General features: G+C 51.2%; 7 protein-coding genes across 7 annotated transcripts; 4 read left to right on the forward strand and 3 right to left on the reverse strand.

Moving 5' to 3' along the window:
- Positions 1 to 1,036: 1,036 nt before the first annotated feature.
- EDD37DRAFT_629563 (uncharacterized protein) lies at positions 1,037 to 3,324 on the reverse strand. The gene is made up of 2 exons (XM_062816526.1): positions 2,533 to 3,324; positions 1,037 to 2,474 (listed from the first exon to the last, which is right to left on the reverse strand). The coding sequence occupies exons 1-2, from the start codon at positions 2,879 to 2,881 to the stop codon at positions 1,312 to 1,314; spliced, it is 1,512 nt and encodes a 503-aa protein (XP_062671319.1). The 5' UTR covers positions 2,882 to 3,324; the 3' UTR covers positions 1,037 to 1,311.
- Positions 3,325 to 4,202: 878 nt separating this feature from the next.
- Positions 4,203 to 6,039, forward strand: EDD37DRAFT_649756 (catalase-like domain-containing protein; the record flags this gene model as incomplete). Its single annotated transcript, XM_062818168.1, has 6 exons — positions 4,203 to 4,211; positions 4,267 to 4,436; positions 4,491 to 4,828; positions 4,922 to 5,581; positions 5,635 to 5,859; positions 5,912 to 6,039. 6 exons carry the CDS (start codon positions 4,203 to 4,205, stop codon positions 6,037 to 6,039), a joined length of 1,530 nt encoding a protein of 509 aa, XP_062671320.1.
- A 440-nt stretch (positions 6,040 to 6,479) lies between these two features.
- On the reverse strand, positions 6,480 to 7,609 carry EDD37DRAFT_387331 (uncharacterized protein). Its single transcript, XM_062812189.1, has 2 exons — positions 7,316 to 7,609; positions 6,480 to 7,214 (listed from the first exon to the last, which is right to left on the reverse strand). The coding sequence occupies exons 1-2, from the start codon at positions 7,354 to 7,356 to the stop codon at positions 6,581 to 6,583; spliced, it is 675 nt and encodes a 224-aa protein (XP_062671321.1). The 5' UTR covers positions 7,357 to 7,609; the 3' UTR covers positions 6,480 to 6,580.
- A 654-nt stretch (positions 7,610 to 8,263) lies between these two features.
- Positions 8,264 to 10,712, reverse strand: EDD37DRAFT_387337 (putative laccase). The gene has a single exon (XM_062812190.1). It carries the CDS (start codon positions 10,291 to 10,293, stop codon positions 8,347 to 8,349), a length of 1,947 nt encoding a protein of 648 aa, XP_062671322.1. The 5' UTR covers positions 10,294 to 10,712; the 3' UTR covers positions 8,264 to 8,346.
- EDD37DRAFT_387300 (uncharacterized protein) lies at positions 10,488 to 11,171 on the forward strand. The gene has a single exon (XM_062812187.1). The coding sequence runs from the start codon at positions 10,682 to 10,684 to the stop codon at positions 11,051 to 11,053; it is 372 nt and encodes a 123-aa protein (XP_062671323.1). The 5' UTR covers positions 10,488 to 10,681; the 3' UTR covers positions 11,054 to 11,171.
- On the forward strand, positions 10,981 to 12,499 carry EDD37DRAFT_387314 (endo-1,3(4)-beta-glucanase). The gene is made up of 2 exons (XM_062812188.1): positions 10,981 to 11,487; positions 11,537 to 12,499. The coding sequence occupies exons 1-2, from the start codon at positions 11,144 to 11,146 to the stop codon at positions 12,357 to 12,359; spliced, it is 1,167 nt and encodes a 388-aa protein (XP_062671324.1). The 5' UTR covers positions 10,981 to 11,143; the 3' UTR covers positions 12,360 to 12,499.
- A 3,222-nt stretch (positions 12,500 to 15,721) lies between these two features.
- On the forward strand, positions 15,722 to 17,387 carry EDD37DRAFT_387357 (uncharacterized protein). The gene is made up of 4 exons (XM_062812191.1): positions 15,722 to 16,031; positions 16,085 to 16,166; positions 16,221 to 16,393; positions 16,443 to 17,387. The coding sequence occupies exons 1-4, from the start codon at positions 15,833 to 15,835 to the stop codon at positions 17,246 to 17,248; spliced, it is 1,260 nt and encodes a 419-aa protein (XP_062671325.1). The 5' UTR covers positions 15,722 to 15,832; the 3' UTR covers positions 17,249 to 17,387.
- The last annotated feature ends 89 nt before the right edge of the window (positions 17,388 to 17,476 follow it).

Raw genomic sequence — 17,476 nt, forward strand, 5'->3', positions numbered from 1 at the left:
CTTGCGCCTTCTGCCGTTCCTGCATATGACTCTGCTGGAGATCGACAGCAGTGCCCCATTGCTACGTGACCTAGCTTATGCCAATCTGACTCTACATCCGCAAGTCGGTCGCAGAATAAGTCTTGTCGAGCTGTACGACTATTTCAGTCATCTTACGCAGCCATCACGATGTATGCTCAACCTGGCGATCATTACTACATCATTGGGTGTTCGAAGAGGTATAAAGCTTCTCGTCTCTTATCACTGATGCTTGTCTCACATTACAAGTATCTTTTTCTCTCCAGTACAATCATTGTCTTTCTGCAAACCAGTGACATCAAGTCACTCATTATCAAGGGATGGCTGACCGAGGAAAAATCAGCACTACTGTTGATCAGTCTATCACCAACGACTGCTCTTCAATCAACGCTGGTCAATCATGGTATACGCTTCGTCCATCGGCCGGGATGGAACGCTCTTCATGGACCATCGACAACAGCACAAGAAATGCTGTCACCACTATGAGACGTACGAACGTGGAACTTAGTGAGCAGAGGCCACTGATTCCAGCAATAAGCATGCTAAACTGCATAGTTCATGTCGGATCACAATTTGACGATTCGCTTCAGGCTAGGACTGACAACAATAGCCAGAGTGCATCTCGCGATCGTCTGGCAAGACTCTGAGGTGTGCTTCGGTCGAAAGGAACAGAAAAATGGTCGAGAGTGTGTAAAGAACGTTCATGTTGTGCTGCACAGGAGACTGTCATGTTGCACGCTATTGTTGCAAGCATCTGTTGTGTTTCCACGTGGTTGATTGACAGATCAACCTCTTGTAACACAATCCACCTGTCATATTCAGGGGATTGGATATACATGGATCCACAGTCGACGAGCAATAGGCGAGGAATGTACGACATGTTGTCCTGACATGTTCAGGGGACGAATAGGATGGTTGATGCGTGAAAAGGATGTTGCGACCTTGCATCCAGTCATATCTTGGTGGACCCCACTGGACATGGTGTTGGAGTATGACGCTTATCTGGCCGACTGCACTATTACTGATGACCCTGCCCTATGTTGCATGTTTTCACGGTGTGATAAGACTGACCGAGTCAAGGATTATCTGAAGGCCGACTGGTCGACGGCTAAGTGAACTAAGTATCATGGCCCAGCCCCTGAGTTCAGTAGCCTCGTCAGGGTGGGTCAACGCGGATGAAAGATCCAGAAGATTTCATTTCTAAAGTTCTGATAGGTATTGAAAGCAAGTAGCGATTAATTTATAAAGAAAAACGAAGAGAGCGTACCTAGGTAGTAAGAAAGAAGGCCGTCTCTACCGCTGCGACACAAGTCTCCCACCGACCCAAACGCGGTTCACATTGCTCCTACTCCCATTCCAAACCCACTTACTCACCCGTTCAGTCCATGTCTCCCAGCCGAAGATATCGACATTAGTGCCTTCCGCGTCGAGCGCAATCTCCTGCACATCCCAAAGCATCCCCGGCTCAAACCCACCAAGCCGGCCCTCCATACTCACGACTTTCGCTCCGCCCATGGTTCCTAACCAGAGTGCCAGCGTCGTAGGCACATCAAGCGACCTGTCGTCGTTGGCCAGGAAACTCAATTCTCGACTCACGAGGAACGCCTGACGGACTGTCTCCAGAATACTGGGGTTATACCCACCGGCGGTATCCGTACCCAATCCGACGTGGACACCCTTGGCCAACATTCTGCGCACCTGCGCTATACCGGATCCCAGCGCGGAGTTGCTGGCTGGACAGTGACTGACACCGGACCCACGTGCGGCGATGAGATCCATTTCATCATCTGTCAAGTGCACTCCATGCGCAAGGATGGTGCGGTCTGTCAGGAGGTCGTGCGCGTCGTAGACTCCCGCGTAGGATGATTGATCAGGGTACATTTGCGCCACGAGCGCCACCTCTCTGACATTCTCGGAGATGTGCATTTGCAGACGCAGATTTGTGTCATTGGCGATTTGAGCGAGCGCGGTCATGGATTCGTCGGTCACGCCGGGTGCGAACCGGGGTGTAACGATGGGCGCGACGAGGTCGCCTGTTGGATCGAGGCTTTGGATGTACTTGATTGATGACCATGTGTTGGCAATGGCTTCGGCGGTCGAGTTGTCGCGGTAATAAATTGGGTTGTTGTCCTTGTTGTCCTGGCATGTGCGGCCAATGTACGCACGCTGGCCCATGGACAGAGCTAGTTCCGCGAGTATGTTGGTAGCGCCGACATCGACGGTCGCGAAGTAGGATGCTGTCGTCGTCCCGTGAGCCAGCGTCGATGCGACGACGTGGGCGTAGACTTCGTGGGCGCGGGCATAGGGGTCTGGCGGAGTGGTCGAGTTGGCGTAGAGCGGTGATTCAGTGGTTGAGAGCGAGGATTCCATTGGATAGGTGTACTTCTGGAGCCAATCAAGCAGAGTCCCTTCAAAGAGACCAAGATTGGGGTATTGAGGGGCGTGGATATGCGAGTCTGGAACATGTGTTAGTGAATGGGTTTCAGTGTCGTGGACGGGAAGGGGCACTCTTACCGATGAAGCCAGGGAAGAAAAAGCCATTGTCAGCAGCGTAGATGATTGGGACACCGTCTTGAACATCGAGTGCTGACAGAGCAGTTTGCAAGTCTGTGACATTCCAGACGGCATTCTCGATTGTTCCTCGACCGTCACTACTGGTCACGAGAACTGCGCCAGTGTTGATGGACAGTTGGTCTGGACTTGGGGTGGAGATAAAACGACCGAAGAAGACTTGTTGTGTACTGCCGCTAGGACTGGCAGTGGGACTGGCACTCGACGAGGTGGATGCCCATGAGGCACTCGGACCCCAGGGAGAAGCAGTGGCCGCGGCCGCCAGCAAGAAAGCAGCGAGAAAGACCCTCATCTTCGGTATTTTCCTGTAGGTATGGACAATGGAGTGAATCGTCAAGGGAGAAGTCTGCGTTTCGAGCCTGGTTTTATAGCTCGACCTGATTCACAACATCTACAATCGAGGTCGTGCTGACGTTGCATTCTCGCGAAGGCATTCCGATAGTTGACTCCAGGCCTTTCGTAAGGTTCAATCCGGGGGTTATGGCCACCAACGCTCGGCTGATGTCTATTTGTATGGAGAGCGTGACTCTTTGGTTGGAATACGAGGTGCCTAACTGAGTTTATTAAGGCCAAGCCGAGCTAGAGGTACGCCTTCGAGTATTTTCGGTGCTGATATTGAGGCTGAAAAACATTGGCGGTTCTTCAAACCAGGGACTGGTGCTTGCCTAATCTGTATTAGTGTGGGAGAATGTGACTCTTTTGGTCGAATACGAGGTATAAGGCGAGGCCAAGGCGATCTATATGCAAGCCCTCGTGTCTCCGTGTTGATATCGTGGCTCAACGAGACCTTGGCGATCGTACAGACCAGGGACTGGTCTGAGCGTTCGATAGGATGGGCCGCTAGTCAATGTACCCCAGAGTCTCGTGGAGAAGCTCGGATCACATTGGACTGACCTATCAGCTGGGAGGAAACCCCGTTGCGAATTTGTCCTTGGGGCTTTCCAGATGATTTTTGTTTGGAAAGATATGGCATGCAGGGCTGCATTGTGCAACTGCACTCTTGCTTGGGAGCTCCAAGGGGGCACAGCCTGGTCACGTGCTCCACGGATATGCCCTCCGCTAGTGGCTAGCGGCGCACTCCATCGTTGGGGCTCTCTGTTGTGGTCAGCGGCGATATTGTGCACCCGTTGGCCTACACTTGTAGGAGCGGTAACATCGATATCCAGAGCCATCGAGGTCAAACGTTTCGAAGAAGTTTGGCACCGTGGTAGTCCAGAAAAGTCTTACGGAAGTCATATCCATGGTGTCCCTGCCGGCAATGAACGTATGTGGCGACGGACCGGAAAATCCTTGTCCCGGTCGACCTAAGGCATCGTGGTCACGGATTCTTCACTCAACTACCGAGCAACTACACAGTACTGTCCTTCTGCCATTTGTCCTACATTTTTCGGATCAGTGTACCACAGTAAGCGAATTATGTAAAGGCAGCCACTGGACGGCATCAAAGCCATGTGGACCGTTGCCGGAGGTCTGAACCCGGCGATAGATACATACTGACCTCATCATGACATGGCACAAATACGAACCCACTGATTCGATATGATGAATAAAAATGGGAGGGCACCCTTCATGGGACATGGGTACCAGGAAGCACACAAAGTTCGGAGCTCACAATGTCAAATGTAGGTGGAAGGCCAATGATTTCAAGGGTGTTGCGAAATTGACAAACATGCCCAGTCAACAGAACCTCCCGTATATACCCTTGCAGAGGGAAGACCGGTCCATGACCCGACTTCATCAGTGGTCCTCCGTGGACCCAAAGTCCGTGGTGGTGGTCTAGCATTGTTGGAGGACACTCAACTGATCGAGACGTTGGCTCATTTTCCACGAGAGAGAATCCCAGAAAGGTCCGGTCCAACTGAGAAGCGCATCCGGGACGCCCCCAACTAACAATACTACAGAGTCGTGCATGCAAAGGCAGCCGGAGCTTGGGGAGAGTTTGAGTGCACTCACGACATAACAGATTGGTGCTCAGCCGCCTTCCTCAGCAAAGTCGGCAAAAAGACCGAAGTCCTTGCCCGTTTGTCCACTGTGGCCGGCGAGAAAGGATCATCCGACACAGCGAGAGATATCAGAGGTTTCGCCCTGAAATTCAAGACCGAGGAAGGCAACTGGGATTTCGTGGGCAACGACTTACCGGTGTTCTTCATCAGAGATCCAATCAAATTCCCCAGCTTGAACCGCTCTCATAAGAGGCATCCACAGACTGGCGTCGCCGATGGCAGCATGTTTTGGGACTGTAAGTATTCATCTTCCAGAAAGGCTGTGCCGTTGAACCACAAGCTTTCGCAATCGTCCCTTCTTTTCTCCACGCAGCTTACTGACGATTCAGTCCACAACCATAACCAGGAGGGCGTTCACTGCCTGATGCAATTGTTCGGTGGTCGTGGTGTGCCCGCCTCCCTGCGCAATGTCAACGGATTCGGCAACCACACATTCAAGTTCGGAAAACCAGAAACGGGAAGTTTCAAGTACGTCAAGATCCACTTCAAGCCTGACGCCGGCATACAGACACTCTCCCAAGAGGAAGCTGTTCGTCTCGCAGGAGAGGAACCCGACTACCACGTCAAAGACATGTTCAATGCAATCGAGCGTGGTGACTATCCTACCTGGACGATGTCTTTGCAAGTCATGGACCCGAAAGACGCAGAGACGTACAGATGGAATATTTTCGATATCACCAAGGTGTGGCCACACAAGGACTACCCACTCATCCCCGTGGGTAAACTCACCTTGAACCGCAATCCCGAAAACCACTTCCAGGAGATCGAACAGGCCGCATTCTCTCCTTCCACGTTAGTACCTGGTATCGGGCCGTCTGCAGATACAATGCTGCACGCGCGAATGTTCAGTTACCCCGATGCCGCCAGGTATCGTGTTGGAGCCAATTACCAGCAACTGCCACCGAATCGACCTTTGAATGCGTACTCGCCCTTCCAACGAGATGGACCGATGAGGTTCGATGGCAATTATGGTTCCGACCCTGACTATGGTGAGTGCATCATGTTGTTTGCCTGATGGGCTGGTTATTGACATCAATGATAGTTCGGTCGTCCTTCCGCAAAATCAGAAGTGGTCCGGCAGACGTTGCGCACGACGAATGGGTCGGTCGTGTCCAGGCATACTCGTCGGACGTGGAGGAAGAGGACTTTGACCAACCGCGAATGCTGTGGAAATTGTTTAAAGAAAACGGCGAGGACAAGGAATTCTTGCACAACCTCTCAGGCCACGTCAGTAAGGCTTTGCCCGAGGTCCAGAAGGGAACTATCGGTGAGTGTGAGATATCACTCCAAGGCTCACAGTGCTAATCATATATGAACAGAAATGTGGAACAAGGTCGACAAGGAGATTGGGGACCGTCTGGCCGAGGCGCTGGAGAAGTCCAACCAGAGTGCTGATCATGATACAGCACCACCCGTTCAGACGGTACTCGCCGCTCATCGCAAGTGAGCAGCATTGCGTGAAGAAGACTGGAAGAAAGTCCAGGACATGCTGATGCGAGATGCAACGAGCCTGTCTCCAGAAAAAGTGGCACCGTCTGACAGGGAGTACTTCGACAATACAAGTGCGAGGTCCAGCAGGTTCGCGACAACAGGTGCCTCGACACCAAGTGGGCAGGACTATACGCTAGAACTGATGAGCTTTACCCCGTCAAAGCTGATCCCATTATCGTTGTATGCGGAGGACTCCGAAATGACAACAGGGAGCAATATCGATGTAGCGCTGGGGGGCTACGGCGGTCAAATAGTGCCATTCTCTCTGGATACATGCTCGACAAGTCTCTCATAAGTAGGTAACTCAAAAGCCAGTAGGCCCCCGGAATGAGCTTAAATGAAGTGGAGATCAATGAATAGAATTTTACGGCAAGTTTTGATAAGGTGGATGCTGTTTTTGTGAGCACGATGACTCTGATATTGAACGAACTTTTGTGACCCATTGATCGACTTAGGTAAGCCATGTGAGACTAGTGGTATTGTGATCGGGCTACCCCCTAGGTGACACTGTATATCGTGAAACCTTGTCCAGACGTAGCCATTACAACAGTTCCATTGGTGTCAATGGTGATGTACTTGCCGTTGGCATTGAGCACTTCGTAGCCTTTACCACCACCAAGGTAGGTGATGCTATGCACGAGGGCATCTTTCTGGCTGACCAAGCTCAAGTGCGGGCCGATATATCTGCCATCGACCGCGGTGCTGATGGTGTACAGCCTGCTATCGGTCGCCGTCTCGTGAATGACCCAGCGCTGACCAGTGCCATCGTGGGATGCAACAGCTTTCGTGGCATTGTACGTTGCACACTTAGCACCGAGGTTGGTCAAAGCGTAACCCGACGCTTCAAAGGTCAAGAAGCGGCCCTCAGTGAGGTAGCCTCTGACTGATTTGAATCCCTTCTCACTAACGAGAGACTTCTCTTCGGTCTGGTTGGCGTAAGGAACCGGTGGGCGCTGCACCGCATATTGGGCCTCGCAATAGGACGAACTGACGAGTCTGGCAGGGTGTGAATTGATGATCATGCACGGAAGACTTGGTGGCAACTCACTGATACCACACGGACTTGCCATTGGGGTTAATCTGGACGTTCGGATCGGAGAAACCTCTGACGCCAGCCATTGATCCAAAATACTAGATTCTCGGAATATTGATCAGAGGTCATATTACGCAAGAAGACATGCTGCAAGAGATGACCAGCGCGGCATGTACAGGTAAGGACGAAATATACATACATGATCGAAAGCTCTGTTCTCTTGCATGAAGAGGACGACATGATCAATGCTTGCCAGAGAGTCCGCCCGCACCAAGCTGGCAATGAAGCTCACGCTGACCAAGGCCAGGCGCGTGATTGTCACCATCGTTGCGAAGTAGTATCTCGGACTTCGTGAATAGTCGGTCTATCGAATAAGGCTTCAGCTGGACTGCCATGGACGATACCGCCACTATATAACGGTGCATTCCGTCTTTGTTGTTCTCGGTCATCGTCAGCTTGTCGCTTTTCTCCTCGCGCTTGCCAAAGCCAACTTCGAGATGACCTATCAGGCAATATTCATTACATGCAGGGCCCCATGCACGTAGTGAGTAGCGGTTGTAGCCTTAGCTGGTAGTTTTGAACAGAGGGTATGCCTTGGCCAATGCTCTACCCTCGTGGCAGAAAGCAAGAACGCGGTCTTCATTCCGATGTTACCTTCTTGCAGTAAAACGACCAGCAACAAGCTGCAGACGTGAGGTGGAACGACCAAGGAGAAATTATGTGCCTTGAGCCAGCATACGATCTGCATGGCCGTTATTGTTCAAAAGCTTGAAAAGAGTATGGGGTCCGCACACGTTGGGCATGCATCAACTGTTATTCGTCTATGTGCTGAGGCGGATGCTGAGCCAAATGCGGAGATCCCCTTTGTGCGACAAGCCTGTCTGCAGAAAAAGTGGCACCGTCGGTTCATTGTACCTCTTCGAGATTCAATGGATACCTTTCCTTCTTGTCGTCCAGGATGCCTTTGCACACAACGATATAATCTCAATGTTTGGCAGGGAGGAAGCGCATCAGCTCTACCGTCACCTCGTACTAGCTTGAAGTCAAGTCAATCACTGTCGTGAATTGCTGAATCATGTAGTTATATCGTCGTTGTACTCCCTGGTCAGACGGTGCCAGTTCTTCTGGAATAGGCTCGGCGTGAGGAGTCCACAATTCGGCGGATCAGGTTCAGGAGGATTTCGGACGCATTTCACGTGCAATGTTTCTTTTGGAATGTCGGTCAATTCACTACCGAACGTCCCAACTCATGGCCATTCCGCTTCCAAGATGCCACCCCACATGACAGTGCATCATCCAGATGCCCTTGTTGTCAGCTTGAAATCGTATGACTGCATATCCTCTCGATGGGACGAAGACAACGTCTCTCTTCACCGGATTCAGTAGATTATACTCCCCTGCAGGCGAATTCTCCGGTGCACTTTTGAACGGATTGTATGTGTATAGGCTGGTGCCTCCGGGAGTGAATGGAGGCTTTTCGCTGGTCCATGCCCGGGGATGTGGGAATATAGAGACAACGTAGAATGAATAGCCATGGAGATGAAAAGGATGACCTCCATCATCAAGATTGTTAATGACAAGTTCGACCCAACCATTTGAAGGATCATCGATTTCTGAGTCATTCGCGAGCAACGGTATGTGAGGCGAGAGCTGGTTTCGATCGTATTGGTCTCTGGAGAGTGAGATCAATGGTCCTGACGGTAATGCCTGAGGTTGCCAGCTGGTATGGTTGATGAAGCCCATGGGTACGTTGGAGTACCTTGCCAATTTCATTGTTGTTGTGTACACGACAAACCTCAACGCTTCCTCCGGCCATGATATCGGCCCGGTGGAATTTGACACAGCGGCCTGAAGATTATAGTACTCAATGATCGATTGGGGAACTTCCCGGTCGCCAACGCCCTTTGACGTCGTCTTGACTGGAAAGTTCTGTTGTGGATCAAGGGCAGGATTCGGATACTTGAAGTTCTCGTCATCCATTTCGATTTCAAGAAAGCCTCGATCGTCTGAGGGATAAGTCTGCAATATGGCATCCGCACGCTCGCCAGGGTATATGATACCAATTTTCTGCGCTTCTGCTGTAATGATTTCGTGCCCGCCATCTACCTGCACAGGCAACAGGGTGGCATTGCTGATTCTCATTGTAAATCCTGTCAAGGAACCTGTGTGAACCACACGCATGCGATAGCGTCTACCATTCACGAGTGATAGTTCGGGAAGAGTCTCTCTTTGCTCAGGTGCTGTACAGTGGACGGGGCGTGCCGGCACTGCCATGTCGCAATCATAATTCCCCTTTCCATTCACAACCAGGGAGTCCGGAACAGGTTCGTTGCCAAATGACCTGGAGTTCATATACCAAGCAAGTACATCCGTGCTTGGTCGATGGTACCAGTCACCTACCATGAGTAGTATTTCTTGGTCATAATCGTAAATCTTGCTCTCAACGCACTGCTCTCGTGGGCGATGTACAACCAAGCCACCATAAAGGCCATCATCTCTCTGGGTCTTTTCGTGACCATGATACCAGAAGGTACCGTGTTCATCTTCTCCAATGGTGAAGTTGTACAAGAAGCTTGAGCCAGATGGTATGGAGTTCTGGGTTATTCCAACTGCACCGTCCATGTCATTGGCACCCTTCAGCCTCAGACCGTGCCAGTGCATGGCAAGGCCTTCATTGATCAGTTGGTTGGTGACATTGACAACCAGCCGATCGCCAGAACGAGCCTCGATTGTTTCGCCGGGGAAATTATCATCAATGAGATAAACAGACTTACGGACGCCGTCCGGGGTTCTGTAGCCTTTCGTGATTGTCCAGTCATAGACTAAGGTCATTGGGGGACGGTTGACATGATCCTCCGGATGGAGTATGATACGGAGATCTTCTGGACCGTCGTAGTCACCTGTTGAGTGCTGAGACTCGAATGGTGTTTTGGCGTGGTTTCCAACTGTCCGAGAGAATGATGTGAAATGTCCCAGCAAGTATGTGCCCAGCGAGCCGAGAACTAAAAGGCTGAGAACAACATATGCCAATCTGGCTTGCCATGGTGCGGGCGTGAATGCAGCATTTTCGCAGGGGCGTGATGGTGATGGGTTCTCTTGTACTTGACAATCATCTTTCGTCGCTTCATTCATGTTATGCCCGCCAGGCTTGCGTCTTCTCGAATTTGTCCTCTCCATGCTGAACGAGGCTGCCCAAGAAGACGTGCGCCGATAGAATGTGTTGAAGTATCCATGGTCATGATTATCAGCGAATTGATTGGACGAGAACAGAGGCTAGTCTTTGCTGACTCGTGCTGCAGCAATTGGCCAGGAGGACTTCGGCAGGAAAAGCGGTATTCTCAAGAACTAGCGATGATTTGCGTAGAATGGAGTTGAATGTGTTATCTGCGGTCAGGGTATGAGCAATGGGTCGGACATGTCCATTCAAAAGTGTATAAAGGAGTGAGTCGACAATTTATCGAGTATGAATGGTTATTTGAGAAGTGAAGAGGGAGTCAGGAGAGAGACAGGGCCGGTGCTTGGCATCACCACGTGATGTCTACCGATAAGATAAGATGTAGGTACCATGTACTATTTTGAGCACTGCCACCTTGGACACTCTTTTTTTCCATTCTCCTTTTCGCCTTTTTCACTTTTGCAGTCTCGAACAACTTACGCGTCCAACATCCACAATGACCGTCGTAACGCGCAATCACTGTCATCAATGTCCTTCTTTCCACGTTTCAGTTGGCCTGTGTTCCTCCAATGCCTCTTTCCTTATCTGCCCTGCCCTCTGTATCATGCCTTAATGCTGCATCACCTTCTGTATCAACACCTGCTGCAATTCCCGCCCGTTCCCACCTTTCTACAAACCTTCGTGTTTTGGCTTTTTGCTGGGACTTTTTCCCTTCGAGACTGTAGTCGTCGCAATCACTCTTTAACAAGGCCAGAACCATGATCCCTTTCCTTTTGCGTTCCATTTCTGTTGCCATTCTCTACCTGTTGACATAGACCATTGACTTATCGCATTCGTTATACTCTCGTGGTCATGTCTTACCCTCGTTCTCAATTCGAAGAGGCGCCCCCGTCATATGCAGCAGTTCGTGCATCCAAGGCTGCTGCCGCTTCACGAAGCGCACCTCTATACGAAAAAAATGAATACTCAAGAAGAAATCCCAGAAATTGGTCGCGAAGATGCTGGATCATCTTGGGCGTTGTTATCGCTGCAATAATTGCTATTGTCGTTGCCGTTGCAGTTGTGGTCACTCGGGAGAACCGCTATCCGAACTATTCCGAATTGAACTATTCGCTGGTCGACACGTACTCAGGAACGAGTTTCTTCGACAATTTTGACTACTACACGGGATATGATCCCTCAGACGGGTTTGTCCAGTGAGTAGAGGACTAATATGTTTTATGTACTAAGCTAATTACTGTCCAGCTACGTTGACGCGGACGGATCTGCTGATCTGAACCTCACATACGCTTCCAGCTCGGCCGCTGTCCTGCGGGTGGACCTCAGTGATACCGACACGACTACTGGTCGAAAATCGGCGCGAGTTACATCCAAGAACACTTACAATGACGGTTTATTCATCTTCGATGTTATTCACTCGCCATACGGTTGCGCGACGTGGCCGGCATTGTGGCTGTCGGATCCTTCCAACTGGCCCGAGAATGGCGAGATTGATGTCATGGAAGCAACCAATCTCGCGCCTGTGGGAAATCAGGTCACCCTCCACACCACGAAAGATTGCACGATGAAGGTGAAGCGAAAGGAGACAGGTACCGCCCTGAACTCGAACTGCTTGAACTCCACCGACGGCGACGCTGGCTGTGGCGTTCGAGGTTCAACTGCCACGTTCGGCGAAGATTTCAACAACAATGGTGGTGGTGTCTATGCCATGGAGCTCAGAGACGCCGGGATCCGGGTGTGGATGTTTGATCGTGACAGCATACCCTCAGACATCACTACGTCCACCTCGAACACCACAAACTCCACCACCACTCCCGACCCATCTGGATGGGGCGAGGCTTTGGCGGACTTTCCCAGCACAGACTGCGATATCAGCAGCCATTTCCGCAACCAGAGCATCATCGTTGACATTGATTTGTGCGGTGATTGGGCTGGTCAAACGGCCTACTACAACACTCAGTCAGGATGTTCAGGCACATGTGTCAACTATGTGATGGAACAGCCCGGAAGTGCATATGACGAGGCCTACTGGGAGTTTGGCAGTTTTAGAGTCTATCAAGCGTCGTAAACTTGGATTTGGAATTTGATGTTTGGCGTGCGGTCTGGTTTGGTTGCAAATAAGGAATATATTTGAATAGTACATATGAACCCCAGAGTCTTGTCGGTCGTACAGCACTGGACTAATCATGAGCAATCATTGAGGAGTCATCGGTTTTCTAAGTGCGCTTACTACGGGCCTCGCTTCATTGGCGATTGCGTGTTTAGGCTTTGACCAGGGTTGTTTCCCGGCCCTCCCGGGGTTGAATGCGGGACGATTAAAGGTACGGAACAGCAGAGTCTCACCCGGAACAGGCGATGATGGCGCGGAAGGTCACCCGAAGGGCCAGGAAGCGAGAGAAAAAGAGACTTTTGATCGGTACCGGAGTTCTTATGGGCATGCATCATTGTACCGAAACTGCTCCCTAAGTAAGGTTTTCCAGGGTACGAGTAGCTTTAGAAGCCCCGAACCTTCTTTCAACACGGAATCAATTGCAGATACACCACATACTTGCGACTTCTGGCAGTAAGTCAAAAGAAAGCATCGCGACTCGTCAAACAACTAAATCCAATCGCACCTGGCAGCCCTCCTCTGTGCCTGTGTATTGCGCCTGTCACGCCCCTGTAGGTAAGTGGCCCACCACCCGTACACCTGGACGCCATTGCCATTATTTCGCCTGCATACCAAAAAAGTTCAAGGGCACAAAATAATGAACAGCAAACAAGATGCACCGAATCAAGTGCATGTGCTCCCACTCTCTCTCCAGTCAACGGCGGCGTAATTGACACTTTGCCCAGTACTCAAGCTTGGGTTTCCGCTTTTGCGTTCTTGAAGTGTTCAACCATGAATTTCTCCAAGAAGTCCGTCAACAGTTTCCCAGAAGCAGCGTCTCCAAGCATTACATGGCCCTCGACTGTGACATTGGTCGTTACAGACGTAATCGTGTGAGTTACCGTATCATTACGGTCATTGTGGGTTGAGGTCCGGTAGTCGCAGTTGTGTGTATCTCCTTGTCGCTGCCCGGAGGAGTACGCACGCGGTACTGGCTGCGACGGCTCCTCCGATGACATCGACTCTTGGTCGTCCTGAACATACTCTGTCGAGGCATCGTCGTTATATGACGGCGGAGCACCATGCGTGCCCTCGCGGAAGGCCGCTGAACGGGCAGGAACCAGCGCCCGGTTGTTGGTGCTTTGGTATGGACTCTGCTCTTCGAATGGAGCCAGATTGCCTCGATGGGCTTTGGAACGATCTCTGCGATACGGGTCCGAGGCGGTCTGAACATCTCGATGATCAGTCAAGTTATCAATAATGATTCGGGCATAATGAAGCAGCCTTACAACTGGCATCCTCTGTTTGCCGGCCTTCTTGGAAGACTGGTCAGAGGAAGGAGGCATGGCTTGCTCTATCCCTGCGTTTGTGGTTGGGGAATGACCGATCTATAAGGATATGTCCTTCCTGGACCTGTGCAGATTAGCGAGATGCAGCCTTGTGCGACACTGTTTGCAGTGGTTGTACTGCCAGCAACATCTCAATATGGATACCCACTGAGTACTTTATGCACTCTCTTCCAGGGTCTCCCCCAAGCCCCTGAAGTTTAAGGTCGATCAAAAGGCAAAATGGGTGATACTAGCGACAGAAGTTCATGTCTTTCGGGATGTCGTCTGTCTGAGGTCGAGGCTAGTGGGGGAGAGGTCTGCGCTGCGAGCGAATCAAATGTGAACAACAGACCGACTGCATCTACGACCGCGACCGCCAGCACCCGGCAGCACTAGCCGTCCCGTGCAGCCTGCTTCTACTACACCAGGGATCCCATCACAGATCCACAGGTGTACGTGACAAGCTCGCCCTGAGAATTCGGATGTTACAAGAAGATCCGAAGTTTATCGCTAGAGGGAACTGCAAGCTGAAAGCAGTCTGGAGAATGATCTTTGGAATTGGCGTTCCGAACCTCTTTGCCGGCCAGCTTCCCCTCGCAGCAACCGCAAGTCCTTCTTCAAGGATGCGGCCAGGGTTCCGGTACCAAACCCCGGCTGAACACCGTGGCATTCAACAGTAGACAACGTGATTCATCACAGGATACTTCCTGTACCTGAACACGGCGACTTTTCATCACGTGCTGTCCGCTGAACTGTTCGTTGGCACGTCGCTCTCGGCGATGCAGGTCTGGCGCAGTCGAATATGCATTTGCTGTCTGTGCGTCATAAAGTCCAAAAAAATGGCAGAGTGCCAGCGAATACAGTGGTATGCAGCCTTGCAGTCACACTTATCACCATCAAGAGTCCCAAAAACACGAAGCCCAGAGCTCGTGATAAGGGAGATCAAACAATGATGTACGTCAAAAATCTGTTGATGGTATCACAACGGAAGGCGCGACCTCATAGTTCTGCAGAGGATTTCCATCACGTGGTGGTGAAGCATTTTGTACCACTCTTCGGCAATTAAAACTGGGAGCTGAGGGTGTACGTACTTTTATCCGCTGTCTCATCACGAGGAGTGCACCTCGAGGGCAAGGGGGGAATCACGGACCTTCGGCAATGCTTGTACCAACAGGTGTCAGGCCGTGGTTGGCGTGTCAGTAGCTCTCCCTCTCCTTAGCCGAATTCGCCTGTACGTAAAGGCTGAGCAAATCAGAACAAGGAGCGACCCCGCGAGCTGCGCGAAAGTACCTCGACCTCTTTAATAAGCGACGTGGGTGAGTGAGCAGTGAGGTCATCATGAAGAATACCCATTCCAGCACAGTCACTCATATGTGAAGGAGCTTGACCGGGAGTCCCCCAGAGATGATAATGGCCACGAAGAATTGAACTCCGGAAGTCGGCTTCCATACTTTGCAAGCCCCGGTTAGTGTTGCTCCGTCGTCCACGCCACCTACGACTGGGTACGGATGGCGAGGTGCTTGGTGCCACAATATGTAGGAGGTCAAGTATAGGCGAGTTCTAATCTTCAGGTTGGCCCATGCGCCAAAACGTGTTGCACAAAAACGGTCCGTCGAGACATGGCAGCAGACCACGTTACACAACACGTTGGTGCGCGGCCATGTTATCCACGGACATTCCACCCTGATGCGAACGGTTCTTATCCAGACTGGTACAACGACACATGTCTATCTCAACGCCGACTGACCCAAAGCTGTTACTATGTCAGCATTCAGGAACGATCGCCGCATACGGATGAAGTCATCCAATCAGCCGCCAAATGCCCAGCGCATTTGACAGGCTGGACAGGAACAGTTCAGACGCTTCTGCAAGCCATGTTCGACCGACAAGGTAAAGAGTGACAAGCCTAGCGAGCGTTTTTCGGTTACAACCTCCTAAGAGGCCCAATGAATTCGTAAAAAGGTCGCCATTTGTACGGAACTCCGCAATCAGCAATCGAAGATCTTTAGTCAAAGAGAAGTATACTTTTATCTACATATACTTCCCCCCCGAACCCTTTCTTTCCCGCATTTTGCGCATAATCAAAAGCATATGGGAAAGGCGGGTTGAGCCTGCAGAAAAACAATGTCTCCATCCATGCCCTCGTGGCTGCATTGGTACAACAAGCCTTCGTACCTCGACCCTGTATCCTTCTCGAAGTCAGCAAATGCAGATATCGAACAAGGCATGGGCTCGGGCTCGAGGCCGTCGTCCATCAGCTCTCAATCCGACACTGCTATCCCAGCTGACTTATCGCTGGACCGGGTCCTCGCCAACAAGACATGTATGCGACCTATACTCCCTGGACATTGACCACGACTAACCCTTACTCAACAGGCAGTCCATTGTCGCTATACGACTTCTACATGTACCTCAAGCACATAGAGCTGTCGCCCGAGAATCTCGAGTTCTACATTTGGTAAGTTGACCAATGATCTTTCACTGCAATAACAATTCTAACACTACCATCCAGGTTCAAAGACTATGAAGCTCGCTACCAACAGCAGTCCCATCCTGATCTACCGAGTCAAATGACACCACTACTCCTCGCGCCCACGGGCGAGAAATCAGCCACGTACTCCTACGCCGGCGCTATGACAGAAAGTGAACTCGACGACGAGAAACCCGACTCAGGCGCCGAGTCTGGTACGTTACTTGCGCTTATCGCAATCCATCGCGTGACTAACCTTACTAGAACTTCAATCGTACATCGAATCTCTCGTCGCCGTAACCCAAGAGACTCGACCCTGCCGCAACCCCAACCCTCTATTCTGGCCACGGCCCTCAGCAGCCTCAGACCGCACACTAGCTGCGCGCCCCTTCTCGAACCGCGAGGAACTATCGCACGTCGCAGCCATGTTCCTGACACCGAGCTCCCCCAAAGAGCTCAACATCCCGCCCAGCATGCGCGAAAAGGCGCTCGAGGGAATCGCGACCTCCGACTCACCAGCCCATCTCGCCCCCGTAGCCAACCACGTCTACTACCTATTGCGCAACTGCTCGCACCGAAACTTCATCAGACTCGGCGTCAAGAACGGCACCTTCGAGACGCTCTGCATGGTGACCATTGTCGGTTGCCTATTTACAGCCCTGGGATTACTGACAATACTCCTCGTGGCGTTCGCATCACCATCGATCCACCACTCGTCTCGCTGGCGCGGCCTTGCAAGCGTCCCATTCTGGGTCATCGGATTCAGTTTCCTGTTCGCAGGCTGGCGCGGCAGTTGCTTCTTGTTGCTCCTGTTCTCGCGCCGACAGGAATTACCCTGGGAGCGACTCGAGGATAATGCCAGCACGAAATCAGGACGCAGTGTGCGATTGCAGCAACTATGGCTGGTCCGGTTCGCGAAGAAGTTAATGATCTTTGAGCGCAAGATTAGGGTGAAAGATCAGGGATTGAGACATCTACAAAGGAAGATTGTTGTCCAGAGTGTTGTTGCTGCTGTTATCGTCACGGCGGTGTTGGAAGTCGTATGGCTTGTGCTGCCAATCTGGAAGTGAGGATGTCATGATCAATGTGATATGATGTGATCTGACCTGGCAGGCCGGTGCTGGATTTCTTGTCTTCTTGTTTACCTCTTATGTTTCATTGCGCTATGATACCAAGGTGTGCCTGTCCTTTCAGCTTGATCAAATATTCGAATGAGATGGATATGATAATACTACATAGTAATGTGAAGTGTATCACCAAGAGATTCGAGTGTGATGATCTTCATGACAGATTGAGTC

This window comes from Exophiala viscosa, assembly GCF_022695815.1.
Source record: "Exophiala viscosa unplaced genomic scaffold EDD37scaffold_4, whole genome shotgun sequence".
NCBI lineage: Eukaryota > Fungi > Ascomycota > Eurotiomycetes > Chaetothyriales > Herpotrichiellaceae > Exophiala > Exophiala viscosa.